This window comes from Dasypus novemcinctus, chromosome 4 (assembly GCF_030445035.2).
Source record: "Dasypus novemcinctus isolate mDasNov1 chromosome 4, mDasNov1.1.hap2, whole genome shotgun sequence".
In the NCBI taxonomy this organism is placed as follows: Eukaryota; Metazoa; Chordata; class Mammalia; order Cingulata; family Dasypodidae; genus Dasypus; species Dasypus novemcinctus.
The window spans coordinates 88,060,274-88,086,223 of NC_080676.1; the positions used below are offsets into that span (position 1 = coordinate 88,060,274).

The window sequence follows — 25,950 nt, forward strand, 5'->3', positions numbered from 1 at the left end:
TATTTTGTTTTGCAGGTTATCCCAGCACAATTTGTTGAAAAGACTATTCTGTTTCCATTTAATTGTTTTACTACCTTTGTTAAGAATCAATTAACTATGTATGTGAGGATTTATTTCTTGATTCTGAATTCTAATGCATTGATCTATATGTCTATTCTTATGCCAGCACCACACTGTTCTGATTACTGTTGCTTTGTAGTAGGTGTTTCTTTCTTGTTTTAATAAGAGAAGTTGTAGTTTTACAGAAAATCATGTATAAAATATAGGGTTCCCATATAAAATCCTATTATAAACACCTTGCATTTGTGTGATATATTTGTCACAATTTATGAAAGAATATTTTTATAGTTGTACTATATATTTTTTTCATATTTTTATTTTAGTAACATATATATAACCTAAAAGTTTCCCTTTTAATTACATTCAAATATGTAATTCAGTGATGTTAATTCCATTCACAATGTTGTACTACCATCACTACTATCCATTACCAAAACTTTTGCTGTGCAATTTAAGTATAAAATTTTAGACTTAAAAACATGTACTTTTTAGGTAATCATTTGATTTACAAAGCAAAACCATTTAAATCCAAACCCTTTTTGGCATTTATTGATTGATTGATTGATCTATTGATCGATACTGGAAATTGAACTGGGACCTCCTACATGGGAAGCAGGTGCTCAAACCACTGAGCAATACCTGCTCTCCCGTTGTCATTTCTTTTTCTTTTCCCCCGTGTTCCCTCATTCAATCTTGGTTGCCACACCAGACAGAAAGCACAAGGACCTTCTTCTTGCATCTGTGGTGGAAACCTTAACAGCAGACATTAACTGTTTAAGGTCTGCCTGAGATGCATTTAAAAGAGTTTCAAAGTGTTCAGAACAAAGCCCTTCACAAAGTAATTGCTTAGTAAATATTAGGCATTTATTTTGGAAATAAATAGAAGGAATGGAAGTATATAATCCACATATAACAGGCATAAGCAAGTAAGTACTCAGATAAATATGTAATTATAAATGATAAATGCAAAGAAGAGAAATGGACCTGAAGGATGAGTGAGAGATGGAGTGCACAGGGAGTATTGTGAGCCCATTTATTTTTAATTACATATATATATTTTTATTTTTGAATAGGTGATATATTTACATGGATAAAATGGTATAGTAAAATTTAAAGATTCTCGTTACTGTCACATGTAATTCTTTGTAAACATGTTTTTTGACAGCTTTGAGTAGAGACTTTGTTTTCAACATGTGATGCTATCGATGGAAGTTTATTTGATATGTTTTGCAGAGTGAGCTGCAACTGCGTAAAGAAGTGGAGACCAGGCAGCAGCTGGAACAAGTATTAGGTGATCATCGGGAGCTCATTGATGCTCTGACAGCTGAAATTATTCTTCTTAGAGAAGAAAATACTACTATACAGGTACTGAGATAACATCCTAAAGATTTCTGTTTAGTAGTGTAAAGCATCTTTAAGGACGTAAAGAGTTCTATTATTTCCTTTGGTTTAGTTTTGCTGATGTTATTACTCACTTCTTTATTGTCATCAGTGTTAACAGTTATTGAGCATTCATTCTGTGGGAGGAACTATCGTAAAATCTTGGTCTACAAAAAGATACATAGAATAAGTCTACCAACGTTAAGAAACTTACTATACAGTGGGAAAGACAGGATCTACATTTAAACAATAACTACCAATATTATAATATGTTATTGAAATGTGAAATCATTTTTATGATGGTTCCTTTTAATTTTAAAACAGCAGGGGCCTTTGTGGAGGCCTCTTGTAATCACATCTGATGCTTTTTATGGTTGTTTACAACATCTTATTTAAATAAGTCCTCTTGTATGACTAATTACTCTTTTTAAAAAGAATTTAGGCTGTATCTCTTTGGGAAAACTTTATTGGCTCCATGCTGCTTAAGCATTCTTCCTTTGTGTACTTTTAGTACTCTCTGGAAATTGCTGTCTCTTTGCTTTATCAAAGCGTGTTATACTCGTGAAGGTACCTGACACTGAGACTGTGACTGCTTGAGAACAGACTGTTTTATTCATGATTTTGTTCTCAAGTGGTGGTTATTATTATTACTCTTATTTTTCAGCCAAACAAAACTAGAAAAGCAGTTAGTACTCAATGTGTGTTTGTGTCCATGGATATAAGATATGTGATTAAAAAAATTGAGAAATAATTACAATTATCCTTTCCATATCAGGACTTTCGCTATTGCAGTTTCGATATATTGTGAGTTGGCATAAAAAATTAAATGGGAATTTTGGGGAGGTTTTGCGGAAGCTGCAGAAAACACACAAAGGCAGGCAAATGACACAGAAAAAGTATAGAAACTCAAAAATGCATAAAATATATGTACAGTATTGTATAATATCAACGTATTTTATCTTTTAATACCATAAATATATACAATTTCATTTTTAAATTTAAAAAAAGTAAAAAGTTAAAGTTTGCAGAAAGAACGTGAAAGCTGTCAGATGACACACAAAGGCTAGAAAGGTAGAGATATCTTAAAAAGTTTAGTAACTCATAAATGCATAAAATGTATGTACTATTATATATATTACCTGTACAATATGTATTTTACTGCTTAATAACAAATGAACAGCTGCACTGTTTTTTTCCTTAAAATGAAATTTGTACTAAAAGAACAGAGGTTCTACACACTGGCTTGGGATGCCAAGTGTGTTTATGGCCCTTGGATATGACATTGCCAGTGATCTTGCAGTGATCTTAGTTTCTAGTCTTGTGTTGTTTAAACACCAGAAATTCTATTAAAATCATGGGTCCCAAGTTTAGTGTTCCTAGTGGTTTGGAAAGTGCTCCCAAGAAACAAAGGAAAGTGATGATCTTGAACGAAAACGTAGAATTGTTAGAGATGCTTCTTTTAGGCAAAACAGCTGCTGCAGTTGGCCGCTGTTTACTGAATTAATGAGTGGACTGTAAAATTTATCAAGAAAAAAGAGAAGGAAATCCTGAGCACCAACAACTGCAAAACATTTGCATAACTAAGAGATCCCTATTGCTCTTGCATAGAAAGTACAGCATCCTTTTAGGTGTAGGATTGTTATAAAAAGGGCGTTCCAATAGACTCTGGCATCATCCAAGAAAAAGCTAAGTCCCTATTTGATTCCCTAAAGGAAAATGAAAATGAAGGGTCTACCGCTACGGATTTTCAGGCGAGTAAAGACTGCAATGTAAGAGGAAAAATAGATGTCATATTGGGGCATTTTCAGAGGTTGGAGTTGTCCTCAATGATATTGCAGGGACAGATGCAGGACATTATATATTCTGCCATATCCCGCTGAATGGACTGGGAGAGAATGTAAACTACAATGTAAACTATAATCCATGCTGTGTAGCTGTGCTCCAAAATGTGCTCATCAAATGCAATGAATGTACCACAGTAATGAAAGAAGTTATCGACGTGGGAGGAATAGGGGGTGTGGGGAGTGGGGTATATGGGAACCTCATATTTTTTAATATAACATTTTGTGGGATCTATGTATCTTTAAAAAAAATGAATAAAAAATATTAAAAAAATAAAAGTAATGGAAGAGGCAGCACCTGCTAATTAAGAGACAGCTAGGGAGTTTCCTGAAATCCTGAGGATATTGATTGAAGAGAAAGGCTACAAACTGGAACAGATGTTCAATGCTGATGAAACTGCCCTATATTGGGAAAAAAAGTGCCTCAGAGGACGTACATCAGCCAAGAAGAGAATGGAGCCACAGGTTTTAAAGCAGCAATAGGATAACCCTGCTCTTTTGTGCCATAATAAAGACAGTCCTGATATATAACCCTTGACCTTTGAAATGAAAGGACACGTGCCACCTGCCTATCTTCTGGATGTTCAGTAAGAAAGCATGGACAACCAAATCACTTTTCCTTTACTGATTCCATCAGTGTTTTGTGCTGGGATTTAGAAAATACCTTGCTGTCAAAGGATTACCTTTTAAGGTATTATTGCTTCTGGACAATGGCCCCGGCCTCCTAGAACCCCATGAGTTCCACACTGAGGGTGTTGAAGTCATTTATATGCCACCTAACACAATGTCCCTCATTCAACCTTTTAATCAGGGGTAATACAGACATTTAAGGCACATTGCATGTGCTACTCAGTGGAGAAGATCATAGAGACTAAGGAAGAAAACCCTGACAAAATGTAATGATAGTGTGGAAGGAATTCAGTATTGTCAATGCCAGTAATATCATTGAGAGAGTTATAAAATGTAAAAAAAAAAAGTAAAAGAAAAAATTCAGATTTGTTCTCTGATACAAAGAGAGGGCCAAAAAATTTGGACGGATTTTCCAGATCATGGGGACAACTGCACCCTTAGGCCCCACAATGTGGAAGGGATAACTACATATAGTTATGTTAAATGGTGGTTATGTGCTATAAAAAATAAGGCAAGGAAGAGGGATATAGAGTACCTAGGTTAGGGGAATCCATTGGTAAACAGGGTGAGGCATGCCTCTCTTAGAAGGTGACATTTGAGCAAAACTCTGAAGGCAGTAAGGGAACAAGCATGCAGGCAGCTGAGAAAAGAGTGTAAGCAGAAGGAAGAACAAGTGCAAAAATCTTGAATGGAAATGTGCCTGACAAGCTCAAAAACATCAAGGAAATCAGTGTGGTGGGAGTGAAGTGTGGAAAAGGCCACATAACTCTCATAACTCTTAATGCTGCTAAAGTGTCTTTCCTAATCCTAGATAGTTTATCTTTTCTTTTTACGAGTAAAAGTGACTTTGGTTTTTCCCCCCTTTTTGCAAAGCAGTTTGTGCTTATTACAAAAACATCAGAAATACAGACAATGAAAAGGAAGGGAACAAACCACCCCCAAATCCTGTTTGCCCCAAAGACAACCCCTGAGGCTCGTTGAAGTGTCTTCCAGATCTCTTTCTAGGTATATAGGATCCTACCATAAGGATGTATCTGTATATATATGCAGCAGTGTCACAGTACCATATATATTCTTTATAACATAATTTTTCATTTAATGATATATCATGAACAGCTTTCAATATCAATAAGCTCAATTTTATAGCAATTATTATGTAAAAGTACCCATAGATATACCAAAGTTTATTTGCTTAATTTCATGTGCTTTGATGTTTCTTTCCAACTTTTCTCTATTTTAAACAGTATTAATGAAAGGGCAATTATAGTATGATCTCACTGATATGAAATAATTAGAATAAGTAAATTCATAAAGGTAAAAACTAGAGTATAGGTTATTAGGGGTCATGGTGGAGGTAGGGAATGGGGAGTTAATGCTTAAATTATACAGAGTTTCTATTTGGGATGATGGAAACATTTTGGTAATGGATGGTGGTAATGGCATATAGGAAATTTTAAGTTGTATATATGTTAGCTCAATAAAAAGCACAAACAGGGAAGCGGATTTGGCCCAATGGATAGGGTGTGCGCCTACCATATGGGAGGTCCAAGGTTCAAACCCAGGGCCTCCTGACCCGTGTGATGCTGGCCCACGCGCAGTGCTGATGCGTGCAAGGAGTGCCATGCCACACAGGGATGTTCCATGCATAGGGGAGCCCCACGTGCAAGGAGTGGGCCCCATAAGGAGAGCCGCCTGGCGTGAAAAAGTGCAGCCTGCCCAGGGTGGCCCCGTACACACGGAGAGCTGATGCAGCAAGATGACGCAACAAAGAAAGACACAGATTCTGAGTGCTGCTGACAAGAATACAAGCGGACATAGAAGAACATACAGCGAATGGACACAGCAGACAACTTGTTGGGGGGGGCGGGAAAGGGGAGAGAAATAAATAAAAATCTTAAAAAAAAAAGCACACACAACAAAATCTATAGGACTGTAGAATATACACAGTGAACCCTAATGTAAACCAGTACCAATTGTAAAAATGTTCTTTCACGAGTTGCAGCAAACTTGACCATATTAACACGTTGTGTTAATAATAGGTACTATATGGGAACTCTGAATTTTACGCGTGATTTTTCTGTAAACTTACAACTTTTCTAATAAAAAAAAAAACGAGTATTAATGGTTTAAATGGTTTCAGTATAGTCTTTATATAATAATTTCCCTAAGGTAAATTCCCAGGAGGAGGATCAAAGGATAGTTAGCAAAGGTTACAAAGACCTCCACATATGGAGCTGGCATTAAATGTGTGGTATCCAAATGCATTAGAGAGTAGACCTCTTGGAAGGTTACACATGCCCTTCGCTAAATACCTTTATATATCTGTACTTGGTAGCTCTGGCCTCTGTTCCTGTGCCGAGAACAGAGCATCTACCCGTGAATGACTGCTCATTTAAGCTAGTAAATGAGGGCATGGTAGTGTCTCTTTGTGTTTGTTTTTCAGGCATACCTTGCAATTCCTTACTGAGTATTGAGAAATATTCATTGATTTATTTATTGCACATTGATGGAGCAGCCACTCTTGCAAGGTGCCAAGCTGAAAACACAAAGGTAAATTAAACAGGAACTCTATCCTCAGGAAAATTGCAGCCTACAGAAGGCAAAAGCCTAATAACAAAACAACTTTATTCCATAGTATAATAGGGAAGAATAAATTCAATAATATATCATCTACTCAGAAAATTTAAAAACCTGAAAATCCTGAAGAGAAATAAGAAGACCATATATAATCCAGTAGTCTTTTCATCTCAGCTGACATTTTAGAGTTTGTCTTTTGGACTGTGAGACTTGCTAACTTGGGGTCATCCTCACTGGCTACATTGTCTTTGAGGGCATTTCCTGTGTTCTCCATGTGTCTCTCTAGACACTCTGGCATTGTCTTATGACTTATTCTGAAATTTGTTAAATGTAAAATCCAAATGGGAATAAACAAAATTAAGGGTAAAGAGATTCATGAATTGCTATAGAAAAGAAAAAGAGCAGGTATAGCTCAGTTGTTTGAGTGCCTGCTTTCCATATATGAGGTCCCAGGTTCAATCCCCATTACCTCCTAAAAAAAAAAAAAAGAGGACAGGGAAGGGAACTAGATCATATAAGGTGTATCCCGTAGGACTTTACAGCTTGGGTAAGACTTTTGGCTTATCCTCTGAGTGAGATGGGAGGCCATCAAAGGGTTTTGAACAGAGAAAAGGCATGATCTGAATTAGGTTTTAAAAAGTTCACTTTGGGCTGCTCTGTTCACTAGATTAGATGTCATCACCCTTTCTTAGTTCACAGTGCCCATAGTATCTCATTGCAACCCTAAGCCAAAAGAAATACTTAGCAGTTCCATTTATTAAGTAGTTAGGTCTAAACATAATAAGTATTTATGTCCTAACAACTTAATAGCTGTTAAAAAAATTAAGATATATAAATTGAAAGAAAGTAATATTTTTATTCCATTGTTAAGTAACCACAATTATCTACTAATGGGATATGTGTACACTTTGGACACTGTACAGCTTCTCAAAACTTAGAATCATCTTGGATATCATCACTCTTATTTCTTGGTCTACATTAATTATTCAGTACTTGTTTTTTAGCATAACAATTGCTGAAAACTCAGTTTCATGAAGATATGATATCCAAAGAATGTAGTGTGAACTAATGTTGAAACCATGAATTACCTCAAGCTGGTAGTTCACAGGTGTCTGACAGATGTCAAGCATCACTTGTTTTCCTTGAAAATTTAAAATGTCTTGGCCCCCTGTGAGTTCACTCTGATATCCCAGTGTTTCTAAGAATGCAGCTTGGGAACTATAGGTGGTCAAATTTAGAAGCAGACCAATGGATTTGCTTATGGATTGAATATGGGGTGCAAGATAGGGAGAACATTCAAGGATAATTCCAAAGCTTTGGGGATAAGCAATTAGAAAGATGGTGTCCCTATCATGAAGAGGGGGAGACTTTAGGAGGAATTTGGTTTGTGACATTTTAAATTTGAGAAGCATATTTGAGTTCTAGATGGAGATACTGAGTAGGCCATTGGGTATGTGCGTATGGCACTTAGGAGAATAATTGAGCTGTGATATAAAGATGTTTAGTATACATCATTCATCAGTATTTACTAATAACATTTCTTCTTTCTGGCCACAGCTCGTTTTTATCAGATGTCTATATATCTCATATACATAAACATATAATTATATCATAGTGATCTCTCATGTGTACGTACTCTCTCTCCCTCTCACAAAAACAATATAATTAAAATTGTAATAGTATTGCACACTATTACATAGTAGTGCTTTTCTTTTTTCCCTTAACATTATTGCATATATGTTACTATAAATCGTTGTTCTGTTCATGTTTATCAGTTTAAATGTTGTGTCATATTCTGAGTCTCTTTTTCCTGATGTATTTGTTTTTCTTTTTTTCTTTAAATTGATTTTTATTGAACAACATAGGAAAAGTACACAAACCAAAAATGAGCAGCTCAATAAATAATCACAAAATGAACAATCATGTACATACCACTTGGATCAAGAACTAAGACATTGCTGCTACTTAGACTCCTTTTCTCTTATTCCTTTCCAAATATAACCAGTTTTCTTCTTTTTCCCCCCTGTAATCTTATGAAATTTCAAGTATAGTATAATAAACACTATAATAGTATTTTACCTTGATATGGTAGGTGTTAACATTTTACCATTTGTTCTGTTTATACACTTCTTTTTTTCCTGAACAATTTGAGAGTTAGTCATAGGCATCCTAACATATAACCACCAAAGAATTCATTAGTTGCAAGTCCTTAAGAACAAGGTCATTCTTGTACTTGACCACAATTCAGTTACTGTGCTCAGGAAATTGATGCAATATTGCTGGTAGTATTGATGCAATATTGTTATCTAATATATGGTGCATGTTCACATTTCTCCAGTTGTTTCAACGATGTCCTTCATGGACTTTTTTTTTTTTTTTTTAATTTTGATCCAATAGCCAAACAAGGATTACACATTGCATTTAGTCAGGATATCTCTAGTCTTTCATTTATTTATTTTTATTAGAGAAGTCATAGGTTTTACAGAAAAATCATACATAAAATAAATGTTCCTGTATATTATCCTATTATTAACACCCTGCAATAGTATGGTACATTTGTTACAATTGATGAAAGAACATTTTTATAATTGTCCTATTAACTGTATGTAGTCTATGGTTTATTCTAGAGTTCACTGTGTTGTACAATTCTTTTTTTAAAAAATTATTCTAGTAACATATATACAACCTAAAATTTTCTCTTCTCCACACGTTCAAATACAAAATTCAATGCTGTTATGTTCACAGTGTTAATCACCATCACCACCACTCATTACAAAAACTTTACCATTAACTTAAATAGAAAGTCCGTACAATTTAAGCATTAACACCTCATTCCCTACCCCACTCTGCCCCTGGTCACCTGTATTCTGCCTCTATGAATTTACTTATTTGAATTATTTCATATTAGTGAGCTCATACGATAATTGCTCTCTGGCTTATTTTGCTTAACACAATGTCTTCAAGCTTGATCCTTGTTGCAGATATCAAAATTTCATTCCTTTTTATGACGGAGTAATATTCTTTTGTATGTATATAGCACATTTTACTTACCCATTCATCTGTTCCTGGGTAGTTGGGTTGCTTCCATCTTTTGACAATTATGGGAATTATGCTGATAGGCACATTGATGTGCAAATATCTGTTCGAGTCCCTGTTCAGTTCTTTTGTTTATATACCTAGAAATGGGATTGTTTCTGAGAAATTGCCAAACTATCTTTGACAGGGGCTGTACTGTTTTACATTCCCAACAGTAATGAATGAGTGTTCCCATTTCTCTTTATCCTTTCCAGCACCTTAAAATTTTCCAGTTTTTAAAAATAGAAGCTATTCTAGTGGGAGAGAAATGGTGTCTCCATTGTTTTGATTTGCATTTCTGTAATGACTAATGATATGGAGCATCTTTTTATGTGCTTTTTGGCCACTTATAGATCATCTTTGGAGAAATGTCTATGCAAGTCTTTTGCCCATTTTTCAATTGAGTTAATTTTTTTGTTGTTGAATTGTAGGACTTCTTTATACATTCTGGCTATTAAACCTTTATCAGGTATATGGTTTTCCAAATATTTTCTCCCATTCTGTAGGTGGTTGTTTTACTTTCATGATTAAACCCTTTGATACACAAAGGTTTTACATTTTTATGGCATCCCATTTATCTATATTTTCTTTTGTTGCTTATGCTTTGTATATAAAGTCCAAGAAACATTGCCTAACACAAGATCCTGAAGATGTTTCCCTATGTTTTCCTCTAGTAGTTTTATAGTTTTGATTCTTTTATTCAGATCTTTGATCCATTTTGAGTTGATTTTTGTATATGGTATGAGGCCAGAGTCCACCATTATTCCTTTTCTTATGGATATCCAGTTTTCCCAGCACCATTTGTTGAAGAGACTGTTCTTTCCCCATTATGTGGACTTGGTACTCTTGTCAAAAGTCAATTGACTGGAAGGTGAATGTGGCTCAAGTGAATGGGCTCCCGTCTACCATATGGGAGGCCCTGGGTTCAATTTCCAGAAGCTCTTTGTGAAGGCAAGCTGGCCTGTGCCCTCGGAAAGTTGATGACCCGCACCTGCAGAGAGCTGGCGTAGCAAGATGACGCAACAAAGGGAGACAAGCAGGTACAGAAGAATGCACAGTGAATGGACACAGAGAGCAGACAGCAAGCAAGCGGCCGGGGGGAGGAATAAATTAAAAAAAAAAAAATCTTAAAAAAAAAGTGAATTGACCACAGATGTGAGGGTTTATTTCTGAACTGTCAATTCAATTCCATTATTCTATTTGTCTGTCCTTGTACAATACCTTGCTGTTTTGATTAGTGTGGTTTTGTGGTTGGTAAGTTTTAAGAACAGGAAGTGTGAATTCTCTAATTTCATTCTTCTTTTTCAAGATGGCTTTGGCTATTCACAGTCCCTTACCCTTCCATATAAATTTGGTGATTGGCTTTTCCATTTCTGCGAAGACTTTTGGAATTTGATTGAAATTTTATTAAAGCTTTAAATCTTTTGGATAAAATTTTCACAATATTTAGTCTTCCAACCCATGAACACAGAATGTCTTTCCATCTATTTAAGTTTTCTTTGATTTCTTTTAGTCATGTTTTATAGTTTTCTGCATATAATTCCTTTATATCCTTAATTAGATTTATTTCTAGATTTTTGGTCCTTTTAATTGCTATTGTAAATGGAATTTTTTTCCTTCAAATTTTCTTCAGATTGTAGTGTCTAGAAGCACTACTGATTTAGGGGTATTGTTCTTGTACCCAGCCACTTTGCTAATTTGTTTATTCGTTCCAGCAGCTTTGTTTTGTGACTTTTTCAGGATTTTCTCTATATAGAGCCATGTCATCTTCAAATAGGGAAAGTTTCACTTCTTCCTTTCCAATTTGGATGCCTTTTATTTCTTTCTCCTGTCTAATTGCTCTAGCTAGAACTTTCAATATAATGTTGAATAACACTGGTGACAGTGGGCATCTGTGTCTTTAACCTGATTTTAAAGGGAAAGCTTTCAGTCTCTTACTATTGAGTATGATACTAGCTGTGGGTTCTTCATATATATATCAGCACTGTCTTTACTGTATCCCATAAGTTTTGGTACATTGTGTTTTCATTTTCATTCGCCTTGAGATATTTCCTATTTTTCCCTTGTGATTTCTTCTTTGACCCAGTGGTTGTTTGAATGTGTTGTTTAATTTCCACGTATTTATGAATTTTCCAGTTCTCCCTCTGTTATTGATTTCTAACTTTATTCCATTCTCTTGGTCAGAGAAGATACATTGTATGATTTCAATATTTTTAAATTTGTTGAACTTGTTTTATGACTTAAATGATCTATCCTGGAAAATGATCCATGTGCACTAGAGAGGAATGTGTGTTCTGCTCTTGTTGGTTGATGTGGTCTATATATGTGTTTTGTCTGGCTGATTTAGAGTATTGTTTTCCTTATTGATCTTATGTATAGATGTCTAGCTGTTCTATCCATTATTGAAAGTGTTCTATCCATTATTGAAATCTCTTACTATTGATGTAGAGCTATTTCTTTTTAATATTTGCTTCATATATTTTAGGTCTCTGCTGTTAGGTGCATATGTATTGTTTTATTGAATTGATCCCTTTATTAGTATATAATGACCTTCTTTGTCCTTCATAACAGCTGTTTTTTTTCAAGATTTATTAATTTCTCTCCCCTTCTCCCCACTCCTCCCCCCCGTCTGCTCTCTTGTGTCCATTTGCTGTGTGTTCTTCTGTGTCTGCTTGCAGACACAGACCGGGAATCTGTATCTCTCTTTGTTGTGTCATCTTGCTGCGTTAGCTCTCCATGTGTGTGACACCACTCCTGGGCAGGCTGTGCTTTTTCTTTAGTGTGGGGCGGCTCTCCTTGTGGGGCACATTCTTTGTGCATGGGGCTCCCCTACATGGGGGACACTCCTGCATGGCGTGGCACTCCTTGGTACGTGGCAGCACTGTGTGTGGGCCAGCTCACCACATGGGCCAGGAGGTCCTGGGTTTGAACCCTGGACCTCCTATATGGTAGATGGACGCTCTATCAGTTGAGCCACATCCGCTTCCCTTCGTAACAGCTTTTGACTTAGTCTATTTTTACCTGATATTAGTATAGTACTCCGGCTTTCTTTTGGTTAATACTTGCATGGTATATTTTTTCTATCCTTTCACTTTCAACCTGCTTATCTCTTTGAATTTAATGTGAATCTTGGTAAACAGCATGTGGTTGGGTCATGCTTTTTTAATCCATTCTGTCAATTGCTGCCTTTTGACTGTGGAGTTTAATCCATTCCTATTTGAAGTAACTACTGATACTGTAGTACTTTCTTCTGCCATTTTGCTATTTTGTCTTTGTAGATCTTACACTAACTCTTTTGACCCTCAGTTCTTCCATTAATGCCTACTATTTGATTTTTTTTAATCATTCCATTTTTAGTCCCTTCTTATTTCTTTCTGAATAGATTTTTCATGTATTTTCTTTGTGTTTATTTACAATGGGGTTAAAATTTAACATCCTATCTATAACAATATTTGACTTGATACCAGCTTATCAATTACATACATATACAGTGTTCCTATTCCCCTCCTTCCACCACCTTTTTTAATGCTTGTTACAAATATTTGTATATTGTAAGTCCCAAATCATAGATTTATCACTATTTTTTATGCTTTTGCATTTTAGTCACCTGTAGGAATTAAGAAGTGGAGTTACATACCAAAAATTAAAATACAATAGTATCAGTATTTATAATAACTTATATAGTTACCTTTACCAGAGGTATTCAGTTCTTTTTTTTTAAAGATTTATTTTTTTTATTTATTTCTCTCCCCTTCCCTGTCCCCCAGTTGTCTGTGCTCTGTGCCCATTCACTGTGTGTTCTTCTGTGACTGCTTCTATCCTTATCAGCAGCACTGGGACTCTGTGTTTCTTTGTTTCTTTTTGTTGTGTCATCTTTCTGTGTCAGCTCTCCATGTGTGCGGCGCCATTCTTGGGCAGGCTGCTCTTTCTTTCATGCTGGGCAGCTCTCCTTACGGAGTGCACTCCTTGCGCATGGGGATCCCCTACGCGGGGGACACCCCTGCATGGCACGGCACTCCTTGCATGCATCAGCACTGCACATGGGCCAGCTCCACACGGGTCAAGGAGGCCCAGGGTTTGAACCGTGGACCTCCCATGTGGTAGGCGGACGCCCTATCCGTTGGGCCAAGTCCGCTTCCCGGTATTCAGTTCTTTATGCTCTTTGATCTATGGTCTATTGTCCTTTTTTTTCAGTCTGAAGAACTTCCTTTAGCATTGTTTGTAGGAAGGTCTGGTGTTAATGAATTCACTAAGCTTTTGTGTGGGAATATCTATTCTCTTCCTCATTTTTAAAAGAAAGTCTTGCTGTGTAAAATATTCTTGTTTGGCAACTGTTTCTTTCAGGACTTAAAATAATTTCTTACCACTGTTTTCTTGCATTCATGATTTCTGATGAGAAATCAGCATTTAATCATATTGGGATTCCCTTGCATATAACTTGTTTTTCTCTTGCAACTCTCAGAACTCTCTCCTTGTCCTAGGCATTGGACAGTTTGATTTCTATGTGTCTGGGCATGGTTCTCTTTGAGTTTATCCTGTTTGGGGTTCATTGAACAGCTTGAATGTGCATACTTATGTACTTTGTTAAACTTTAAGAAGTATTCTGCCATTATTTCTTTGAATATTCCTTCTGCCCCTTTCTTTCTGCTCATTTTTGGACTTCCTTAATGTGTGTATTAGTATGCTTGATGGTCTCTTAGGCTCTTGTTGCTTCCTTTTTATTCCTTTTTCTTTCTGCTGCTTGGCTGAGTTTTTCAGTTGTGTTAGTCATCAAGATCACTGGTTCTTTCTTCTGCTGCCTCCAGTCTGCTATTGAAACTGTCTAGGGAATTTTTCATTTCAGTATTATATTCTTCAACTCCAGTATTTCTGTTTAGTTCCTATTGATAATCCCAAAGAGATTCTTGTATTGTTCATTCATTGTTTTCATCATATCCTTTATTTCTTTCTCTGTGTTTTCCTTTTTCTCCTTGAGCATATTGAGGATCTTTTTTTTTTTTTTAACATCTCTGTATATTAAGTCTGAAGTCTGACCTTATTTGATGATGATAGTTTGTGGATTTTCATCTTGTTCCTTTTGATGGACCATAATTTCCTGTTGTTTTTTTTTTTCCTATAAACCTCTATTGCACACTGTACATTTTAATATTTTAAAGTATTAAAAAATTATTTAGTCCTTGAATTGTGTGATATATATAGAGAGATAAATATATTTCTTATATATTTCTATATATGAAAATTTAGTTCCTTAAATTTGTATGCAGCTAGTGATATGACAAGAAATTTTCTTGAACACTAGGAGTTACTGAAAACAAACAATCCAAAGTAAAAAGCACCTTTTCTCTTTTTGCAAATTGGTGGATGGTCTCCTTCAGAGCTTAACCCTCCTATCAAGAAGATCAGACAAGGGAAATGTGAAAGGAAAGGTCCTTTCTTTCTTATCTGGGAGGCCCACAGCTTCCTTCTTTTCATAGGCTTTTCCTTCTTTTCATAGGCTTTTGCTTGATAGGGACATTAGGAATTCTTCATTTATAGCTTATAAGAGTTAGAGTAAATACTCCTGTTCCCTTTGTAATAGACTTTCATTCCCTCCTTGGTGCTTTCTTGAGTGACCAGTGCAGGTGGTCCTTTATCTCAGGACACTTCAAGTTAATTGTTTTTCACATTGTTGCCTACAAGCAGCTTCTCTGCCCTCAGAACAAACTCTGGGAGGTTGGATTCAAGGCAAGTTCCCGGCTTAGTCTCTCAGACTTCTACTTCGTAGGTTGACCTTGGTTTACATGCACCCCAGTGTGCACACAGGCCATTCCACTTCCTCTGAAACAGGGCCAGGGATCCACTATGGGAGCCTAAGGTGACTCCACCCCATGTTGTGGAGGAGGTTGGGGAGGGGCCATCAAGGGAGCTTTCCCTTGCTTTTTTGGAGCTCAGTTTTCTTGATTTAGCACTTGCCCAGTTAATTCAGCCCCTTACCTATTTCCCATAGTTTTTGGGAAGATAACTGTCTTTTAGATTCCTCTGTTGCCTTTGCCTGACTGGCTTGGAACAGTGACTGCCCTCAGAGCCAGACCTCTAGCAATCTGAAGTAGCTGCTCAAAGGCCATGAGTGATTAAGGGACCAGAGCACACACCTTCTGAGTTTGGAGACTAAGTCTTTATGTTCCACCCTGACACTGGGAAGCTGTACCAGGAGCCTAAGTTTCAGTTCCGAGTGCTGCCCTCTTCCAAGCTGGAAGAAGGGATGTTGTCACTTCAGGGAGGGTGAAACTCACTGGTTTTTATCAAAAATTACTATCTTCCTCCTCCCACTCCTTCCTGGATGCTGCACAATGTTCCACAAGACTCCAGAGTTTCAAAGTAGTTGATTCAAACAGTTTGCCAGTTCAATAACTGTTTTGGTGGAGGGACTGATTCCTAGAACTTCCTACCCTACCCTCTTCTTAAAATCCTCTGATTCTGTTTCTTGGAGTAGCCATGAAAGTCAGTTGAAACCATTTGCATGAAAAATTTTTTGTAAATTGCAAGTCATATAAAAAGGCTTAATTCCTATTGTTATAGCAGTGTTCTTATTAATAAATGTTCCATGGATTATTTAGCTGTTCTATCATGAAACTTTTAGGTGATTTCTAATTGCTTACTCTTATGAATATCGTTGTTTTAAAATTTGAATGAAGGTCTGAAATTCTTAGAGTATTTAAAATCCTTTTTATGTGTGTATCTATTTCCTTTATATGGTTTTCTTTTTAATGATTATTTGATATATAATATGCAGTGATGTTATTTCATTTCTTTTTTTCCCTAGGCAAGACTTCAGCAGTACATGGTTACAACAGATGAACAACTTATATCCCTCACACATGCCATTAAGAACTGTCCTGTGATAAATAACAAAAGAGAAGAAAGTCAGGCCTCAGAAAGGGGAACCACAAGTAGAAGAATTTTGGACAATCCAGGTGAGTGTGGCCTTATTATCCCAGTCTAGACTTAAAATACCTCTCGTCTTAGAGTAAACAGACAAAACTCTAAACTTATATGGAGTGATTATCTATCTATGCATGGACAGTATTATAAATCTTTAATTGGCCACTACTATTTCCAGCTAATATTTATTCGATGCTTGCTTTATACCAGGTACAGTTTAAATGTTTTACATATATTATCTCACTGATCCTCATAATAATTTTATGAGGTAGGTATTATTTTCATCCCCATTTTTTAGATGAGAAATTGAGGCTTAGAGAAGTGTGGTAACTTAGCAAAGTCATACAGACAGTAAGTAGCAGAACTGGCTGCCTAGAACAATGGAAATTTAGTCCCAGCACTGGTGATCATGGGCCCCATGGAGAAGACAGGGTTTGAAAAGGAGAAAAAATAGTTTTAAAAATTCATAACATTTAGTCATTTTTGGGAATATAATTTTGAAATCCTCCCTTTACCTCTTCTGCCATCATGTGCCTTAGGCTGAATTGGATATTTAGACTTGTCATATTTGTTATTCTTAATGCTCTGATGAGTGCCTTTGTGTGGAAAATACTTTGTTTATTTAGGAATGTTTTCTTAGTATGGATTTTAAGAAGTGGCTGATCAAAATTTAACTTACATGTGATAAACTCATGGCTGGGCAGGTTTTTGTCTTCTTCTGAAGGAGTCTTGTTATTAATACGTGGAGGCGTGTATCAGTGCCTTATTCTTGTCTGAGTTAAACTTCACTACTGAGAAAGTTTTGGTTATCCTATAGATTGGAAGGACTGGGAGTGAGTGCATTTGAAGGTTATTGTTAATGATCATTATTGCCTATGTAAAATGTCAGAAAGATTTGTGTAGGTGAACCCAGGTTAGCAAGTTCCTGGGTCTCAGCTCTTGTACCTTTTAAAAGTAATATGGAACGTGATACATTACCTTTTCTTGTAAGGAGGTGTATATGTGGAGGTCAGTGAGTTAATATGCCCTATTTTTACCATTTTGTTATTTGCCATGACTGTTACAGAGCTCCATACAAGCAATAAAACATTCTAGAGTGCCAGATAAGATTTCTTAGGAGTCCCTAAGTAGCTGTGCAGAGTCCTTATTTTTATGGCTTTGGGGTCCTCATGGTTTTCTCAAAATAACAGCTTCCTCCCATTCATGAGCCTTGAAGTATGAGTTATTGACAAAAGAGACATATAGCCTAGAAAATGAAGTCTCTAGAGGTCATATGTATTTTGCACTTTACTGAAATTCATTTAAATATGACTGCCTGAAATGTGCCCATAATTCCTCTATTTTTTAAGTTCTAATAGCCTCCCATCTTCTTCAGAGGGTCCAGTTGTCAATCCTAATGTCTCCGTGCCATTGATGTTCAGAGGGGAAGAAGTGGTTGAATTTCCACAGGAAGAGTTGCCTGTTAAACTGTCTCAGGTGTCAACAGCCCCAGATAGTGTGACTGTGGCTAACAATTTTCCAGGACGTATATTTGAGCCTGCTGTGTTGCTAACACCTCCCAGGCAGAAGAGCAACTCAGAATTCTCTCCTCTGCAGGATGGTAAGCAGGCTTCATCTAAAGTCAGATGGAAGTTGTTTTTCATGCTTCATATACGTAGTTTATTGTGCTCATGTTGCTTGATAAACAGAATTTTAAAAGATATTGATTTATCTCACCTAACCTTTAAGCTGAAGGAGGAATTTTCAGGTTGGTTTCGATCATGCATATAGTATATCTATGGTGAAGCCTGGCATTGAATTTCATTGTACATCCCATTAGACGTTGTAAATATTAAATGTAGACCAAAGGATCAAAGTCTTTAGCATGAAGATGCTGAATAAGGGGAATCCCCTTTGTCTCTATGGTCTAGGAGTATGGGAAGGAGTAAGGAAGAAGAAGAGATTATACCCCAGAGTAATGAAGGTTTGACCAAGGAAAGGTGAGAACTGTGACTAGTTTTTGTTACACCTGGTCATCATATTAACCTCTTTCTCTATAGAAGTTTCCAACTCAGAGCAGTTGAGGGAGTTTTATAATGAAAGACAATGGACAATTAAAAATAACTTTAGAGCTACTTTTGTAAAACATTTGAAGAGTTTTGGGGTAAAAGTTAATAATTTACTGTTAATCCTTAGGTCATGGGTGGTCATCAGAGAAGGTCCATGGACTGTTTCATTGTTTGGAAAATTATATTTATTTGTCTGCATGTTCATTTTTCTGGAGCTATAGCCTCCATTTGATTCTTCAAGAATCCTTTAATTAAAAAAAGTTAAGAACCACTGTCTAGGACTCCTCCAAAATTTTTAGGAAAATATTTTTCAGCCTTGATTTACTAGAATTCTTATTTCTTTATAAGATTGTTGGCTACTCTCATATAGGGTAACAGAAAAATAACTTTTTTTAAAAAAAAGATTTATTTATTTAATTCCCCCCCCCCCTCCCCCCTCCCCTGTTGTCTGTTCTCTGTGTCTATTTGCTGCGTCTTGTTTCTTTGTCCGCTTCTGTTGTCGTCAGCAGCACGGGAAGTGTAGACAGCGCCATTCCTGGGCAGGCTGCACTTTCTTTTGCACTGGGCGGCTCTCCTCACGGGTGCACTCCCTGCGCGTGGGGCTCCCCTACGTGGGGGACACCCCTGCATGGCAGGGCACTCCTTGCGCGCATCAGCACTGCGCATGGGCCAGCTCCACACGGGTCAAGGAGGCCTGGGGTTTGAACCGCAGACCTCCCATGTGGTAGTTGGATGCCCTAAGCACTGGGCCGAGTCTGTTTCCCAGAAAAATAACTTTTATTGTCACTGGGACATAGAAATCTTGTTAGATTTTCAGCACTTCGTTCAGTAGGAAGCATGAAGAGGCCATATTGGGTTAAAGAAAATAATAAATGCTTGCTCTTATAAAATAGATTATTTTATTTGTTATGCAGATGTAGTCTGTCAGGTCCATGTGGTTTATGGTAAAGACAATGCCAGGCTGAAGATTAGAAGTGCTGGTGTCTTGGCTAGCCCATCCCTGGACTAGTTGTGAGGATGGGGCTAAGATACTTAACTTTTCTAGGCCTCAGTTTCCTTACCTCTAAAATCAGTTTTTTTTTTTTTTTGTTTGTTTTAATCTTTACTGACCTTTCCAGTTCTTCAATTTTGTCATCTGGTATTTCCTCTTTAGAAGATGTATTAGTCAGCTAAAGGGGTGCTGATGCAAAAAACCAGAAATCTGTTGGGGGTATTTATTTGGGGTAGAAGTTTACAGTTTCCAGGCCATAAAGCCTAAGTTACTTCTTTTACCAAATTCTATTGCCATGTGTTGGGGCAAGATAGCTACCAACATCTGCTAAGAGTTCAGGCTTTTTGGGTTCCTCTTTTCCTGGGGCTCTGTTTCTCTCCAGGCTCAGCTGTTGTGCTGTCTCCAGAAGGCCAGCTGTAGAATATCAGGTGAATGGCTCTGTCTCTCTTCTCAGGGCTTCTGCTGTGTCGTGTCTAAGGAGTCATCCTCTGTGTTCATTTCCCAGGTTCCATCTCATAAACTCCAGCATGAAAACTCCAACATCAAAACTCCAACTCTTTTCTTTTGCCGTCTTTTATCTGTGAGTCCCTACCCCTTGGTGAGTAGGGACTCAATGCCCTACTGATGTGGCCCAGTCAAAGCCCTAATAATAATTTAATTAAATAAATGTGAAACTTTAGACAGACCAGTCTACAAACATAATCCAATATGTATTTTTGAAATTCATAACTATATCAAATTGCTACAGAAGGCTAGACAGTTTTATTAACTCTGGCTAGATTAAGGACTGATTTCTGTTTGGTTAGATTTTAATTGCTTAAAGTAATTTTTCAAATGTTTGTGTGTTATTGAGAGTGTTGTCTAGTGATATCTTCCTAGATATTGTAAATTATTTTTCGTGGGTGATAGTAAAATAGCTTAAAGTTCTTTTAAGAAACACAAATGTTTTTACTCTGATTACAAAAATATTAAATGTTCAAAAGCAAATTATTCAGGGGCTGCTATGGACAACATTTTGTTAGTATCCTTGGCAGATTCTGCTTGAAAATAATAACATTGTACATTTTTTTAATAATGTGCAGATAGACCTGCCTCTGAATATGTGTTTTAACTTGGTGAAATTTTATCATCACATTTTTCAAGCATTTTGTCTTGAATATTCATGTGTAAAGAGTTGTTCAGTTAAACAGTATGCAGATAAGATGGGAGATATATAGGGTCTTTCATTGGTATTTATGCTTTAGAACTGTACTGTCCAATAGAACTTTCTGTCATGGTGAAAATGTTCTATACCTGTGCTGTCCAGTGTGGTTATTGAACATCTGCAGTGTGGCTAGGGTGACAGAGGAAGTGAATTTTAAATTTTATTTAATTTTAATTAATTTGAATTTGAATAAAGGCCACATGTAGCTAGAGGCTACCATATTTGACAGTACCTTTCTAGAATTTCCCATCATAAATATTTTCCTCTAGTTATTATTTTATTTTTACTTCCTTCACAACTACACTTCTTGAAAGAATAGTATATACATGTTGCTTTCATTTTCTTATTTCCTATTAATTTTTTAGAAATTATTATTTCTGTGCTTACCCCCAAGATGGCTCTTCATCTGTCTGCTCGTTTTCTGCTCATCTTGTTTAGTAGGCCCCAGGAACTAAACCTGGGACCTCCCATGTGGGAGGCCAGTGCCCAACTACTTGAGCCACTTCCGCTGTCTGCTGGTTGCAGCATCTGCTGATTGTGACATCTGCTCATCTTCTTTAGAAGACACACAGAACCAAACCTGATACCTCCTGGGTGGGAGGTGGGTACCCAACTGCTTGAGCCATATCCACTCCCCTCCCATTCATTTTTTGTGTTAATTCTAATTCATATTTGCCTGTGGTTAAAAAAATTCATATGAGAGTCTCCTCTCCCACCTCCAGGCCTTCACTACAGGCAGTCATTTTTATCCCAATTTGATTTTTGTTTTTCTGTTGGTTATTACCATAGTTAATATAAAGTGGTTTGTCTATGAGATATCAACTTAATATAATAATTATACGCTTCCGTGTGAAAGAAGAGGGTTTAATTCACATTAATACCCATATCCTTATCCTCTCTAATTTGGATAATTATATTATTATTTTTAATTTTTCTACCACTTAAGTTTATAAATTTAAATTCTATTTCTTCTTTAACTTTAGGCAATATCTCTTACCTTTCCATTTTGTAAGATGAGAATGTTAGCTCATTGTACCTCCCTTCTATCTTCTGTGTTTTCACCTCCTGTGCTTTCATTTACCTTATTAAGTTTGATAATATTTAGATTCTATTCTGTTACCACAGTTATGTCTTCTATGTCTTGTCTATAGATGGATATTGAAAGTGAAAAACAAAAAACAATGACATTTTCTTTTGGGGTCCATTGTTTTTACCAATCCTTGTGCCACACAAAGGGAAAATTTCTTTGTATGAAAATCAAGGTGAATTCTCCTTATTTCATTTCACCAGTTACTCAGAATCTGTTAGTTTGTTCTATATTTGTGCTGTGACTTTCTTCAGTTTTTGTTTTGCTTGGTGTTAAGAATAAGAAGGAATGAAAACTGAGAATTATTTGAAAGTTTGTGTACTGTAGAGTTTATACTACTGATCTTCTTAAAATGTAAATTGAATCATTGCCAGACCTTCTCTAGGTTTCCATTGCTTTTACATTAAATTATAAAATTCCTAATGTTGCTTAAAAAACTCTCTAAGAAATGGCCACTGTACACATCTCCAATCTCAAATCTTTCCAGTACTTCCCCTGTTGCTATGCTATAACTAGACCTTTCTTTGCTTTTTAGGGCCTTCAAAAACATTGTTCTCTTTCCTGTAATGCCCTTTGCTGTATTTTTTGCCACATACTTAATCATTTTAAAATTTTACTTCCTCAGAGAGGCTTTTCATTACCACCTTAAGTTTAAATTAGTTACCTACACCCCAACTCAAATATTCCCAGACAGGAGTTCATATATGTGTTGAAATGTAAACTTGGCAGTTGGGTTTTCACAAAGATACTGATAAAAGCTTTAAGGAATACAGAGTTTATGCACTTGATTGTTATGGATAGCATTTCTGATATATTCCCTGCTGAAAATAAATTAGACTTTCAGAAGCCAAAACGATCTATTGAAATACTTTGCTAACTTTACCATGATGGGCTAATGAGACAATTAGTGTGCCATTTTATAGCAAAATAATATATACTTATTATTTTTTAATTCTTTTATCTACAGTATTGAGGAGGACTGTTCAAACTCGTCCTGCTCCACGCATTCCTCCAACTGTGGAAATCATTGAGAAAGAACAAAATTGGGAAAAGAAGACTTTACCCACTGATACAGACATTCAGAATTCAAATGAAGAGAGTCGTCTTTTCACTCAAAGGTGGAGAGTTTCTCACATGGGAGAAGATTTGGAGACCAATAACCAGGGTACTTTTGTTAACCTGTCACAGCCCCTGTGCAATTCCCTTTCAAACACTCAGCAATCCAGAAACCCTGTGTTCTCAGAAGAGCCTCCAGTACTGGGAGATGGGCAACAGCTGAGAACAAATGAGGGCTTAATACAAAGAAAAGACATCATGGCACGAATTGCTGAGTTGACTCTGCAGAATTCAGCTATTAAAGCACATTTGAATGATATTATTGGCTCTGGAGGAGAGCAAGGGGATGGACCTCGGGAGTTAAACAAACAGGAAAGTACAAGCAACGTAGCTGCTGTGAGTATCAGTTACAGATTGCCTGGGGATATAGAAGAATATAATTATGTCACTTGGGCATCTTAAAGGACTTGTTTCCAGAAGTGATCCTGGATATTTTTGAGGCTGCTCCTAGATGGTTTATGCTTTGGTATGTCCTTGTCATGAAATAGGTAGAAGCTATTTATCAGTTTGTACTCCACATACAAGAAAACAAAGTAAAATAAAAAATAAGAGAATGAGGAAAATAGGAGGAAAAAAATATGTGTAGGTAAGATAAAATTAAGCTAGGAATGAAATTTTAAATATAAAATGAGGAATTGACATTGCTTAGAAGTCTGCCATGCAACTACATTTTGATTAAAAGTACTTTCATTTTTTTTTTCAATATTAAACTTTAGTTTTAGAAAAGTTTTAGATTTACTTTTATAGGAAAATTGCATTGAAAGTATAGGGAATTCCCATATAATCCTCCCTCACACACAGTTTCTCCTTTTATTGACAGATTAGTGTAAGTACTTTTACTTTAAAAAAAAAAAAAGATTTATTTATTTATTTATTTCTCTCCTCTCCCCCCCACCTCGGTTGTCTGTTCTCTCTGTCTATTTGCTGGGTCTTGTTTCTTTTTCCACTTCTTTTGTTGTCAGCGGCATGGGAATCTGTATTTCTTTTTTTGTTGCATCATCTTGTTGTATCAGCTCTCCGTGTGTGCGGCACCATTCCTGGGCAGGCTGCACTTTCTTTCGCACTGGGCAGCTCTCCTTATGGGGCGCACTCCTTGCATGTGGGCCTCCCGTACACGGGGGACATCCCTTCGTGGCAGGGCACTCCTCGCGCGCATCAGCACTGTGCATGGGCCAGCTCCACACGGGTTAAGGGGGCCCGGGGTTTGAACCTCGGACCTCCCATGTGGTAGACGGATGCCCTAACCACTGGGCCAAGTCCGCTTCCCCAAAATGTTCTTTAATTCATCCTGTTTTGCCTATCTTCCCCTCCTCCCGCCACCATGGGCATAAACTGCAAATTAGTGGTATGTATTCGAAATTTTTTCTTATTCCACTGGAATATATTTAGATAAATGAAATAATTAGGAACACTATAAGTACATTCCTCCTGGGAGTTTTTAAACTAAACTTACATTATATTCCTTGGGTGGCTGTTTTTTACTGTACTTCTCATCTTCCTTTCTAGCCATCCTTATGTATCAAATATCTTAGGCCAAAAGTGGCACAGGGAGGCTGATACATGTTCAGAAGGAGTGGTAAGACTGCCAAAAAACTTTGCTAAATATTCATGATGTATGTTTGAAAATTATAGAAGCATCTATTTCAACTATAGTAGATCCTCTTTTGTTTTATATATTGTGATTTGAACCCAGATCTGTCATTAATAGGTATGTTGCCTAGTCACCAAGCCATCAGAAGTAGTCTCCAAGCCTGTGTGATCTTTTGTGACTCTCAGTAAATACTGAGACACAGGAAAGCTTTGTCCCATAGACAAGGGGTTTAGATGGCACCAATAGCAGAAGGACTAGTATCCCTTTATGTTAGCCCTAATTTTCAATGAAATGATTTGTAAATTCTTTTTGGCCACTATTAAAGTTTGCATTTAGCAAGGGCTATGAATACTAACTTGCTGATACTTAGTGGAAGAGTTTATTTTTACAAAGTCAAATTGTAGTGGAAGAATTTATCAAAATCATGTGCAGTTTTTTCCCCCCAATATTGAATTTGTATTTCTTCTTCTTTTTTTAAAAAAGGGTTTTCCAGCAGCACAACCTCTAGTACCAAGTAGTATGGAGGAACGGATTGCAGAATTGAATCGACAGAGTATGGAGGCTCGTGGAAAACTACAACAGTTGATAGAGCAGCAGAAACTTGCCTGTTTGAATCCTTCGTCTCTACCAGTATCACCTGCTCAGTCACCTCTCAGAGCATGGACTGGTTGGTCTCAAAGACATGATTTCAGAGCTTTTACTTTCTTTATTTTGTGAGTTCATCTTAAGGTGAAAGAAATCTCAGACAGCATTTATTCCAATTCCTTCAATTTTACACAGCAAGAAACAGAATATGTGACAGATGTGCAATAGAAGACAGGTATCCCCTGGGCCTGCAGTTAATCTTTGGTGTCTGGGTTCCTAATTTGCCTTACATAGGATCCATGACAGTGTACAATTTACTTAGTACATATGCTACACTAATACATAATATGTAAGCATCAAAATGATAATTTAGAATTTCATTAGCAACAAATTTCAAATGAATACTTTTTAAAAACCATTAAATTTGACATCTGTGGCCCAGCAACATTTTCATTTATAAATTAAGCTGTATATTCTATTATTATATTTAAGATTTAAGAAATAGAGGGCATTCTAAATAATAGAACACTAACTGAAAATTTACTTGTAATAGTATTCACGGTCAAAAAGGTACTTTGAAATAAACTACATCTTAAGTTGCTTTGTAGTCAAGATTGAATTATAAAGACCCTCAAGGGGTAGAGCTACATGAAGACTTTAGAGAGGCTGATTTTGGTCCAGTTTAAGGAAAAGATCTTAATTTTAGGAATAGAAAAATCTCTTCTTCAGTAAATGGCATATTTCTTGAGGTGGTCAAACATAGGGAGCATTTGGTGTTTAGAGGGATTCACTGGTCCTGTGGCTTGCTGAAGTAGATTACCTTTGAGGCATCTGCCAATAAGAG

At 36.5% G+C, this 25,950-nt stretch overlaps 1 protein-coding gene and 1 non-coding gene across 7 annotated transcripts in view; one reads left to right on the forward strand and one right to left on the reverse strand.

Moving 5' to 3' along the window:
• The window catches only part of SPICE1 (spindle and centriole associated protein 1), a 97,509-nt gene that overhangs the window by 64,579 nt on the left and 6,980 nt on the right, over positions 1 to 25,950 (forward strand). For all 6 annotated transcript variants that reach the window (XR_009185568.1, XR_009185567.1, XM_058295838.2 and 3 more), the window contains 5 exons: positions 1,294 to 1,425; positions 16,366 to 16,516; positions 17,860 to 18,084; positions 22,782 to 23,266; positions 25,005 to 25,188. Coding sequence is in view for 4 of the 6 variants with exons in the window: in XM_058295838.2 (XP_058151821.1) it covers positions 1,294 to 1,425; positions 16,366 to 16,516; positions 17,860 to 18,084; positions 22,782 to 23,266; positions 25,005 to 25,188 (1,177 nt within the window). In the remaining 2 variants the exon portion in view is untranslated. The remainder of the gene's footprint in view (positions 1 to 1,293; positions 1,426 to 16,365; positions 16,517 to 17,859; positions 18,085 to 22,781; positions 23,267 to 25,004; positions 25,189 to 25,950) is intronic.
• LOC111759735 (small nucleolar RNA SNORA31) lies at positions 732 to 856 on the reverse strand. Its single transcript, XR_002793631.1, has one exon. It is a non-coding gene; the product is annotated as a small nucleolar RNA SNORA31 (small nucleolar RNA).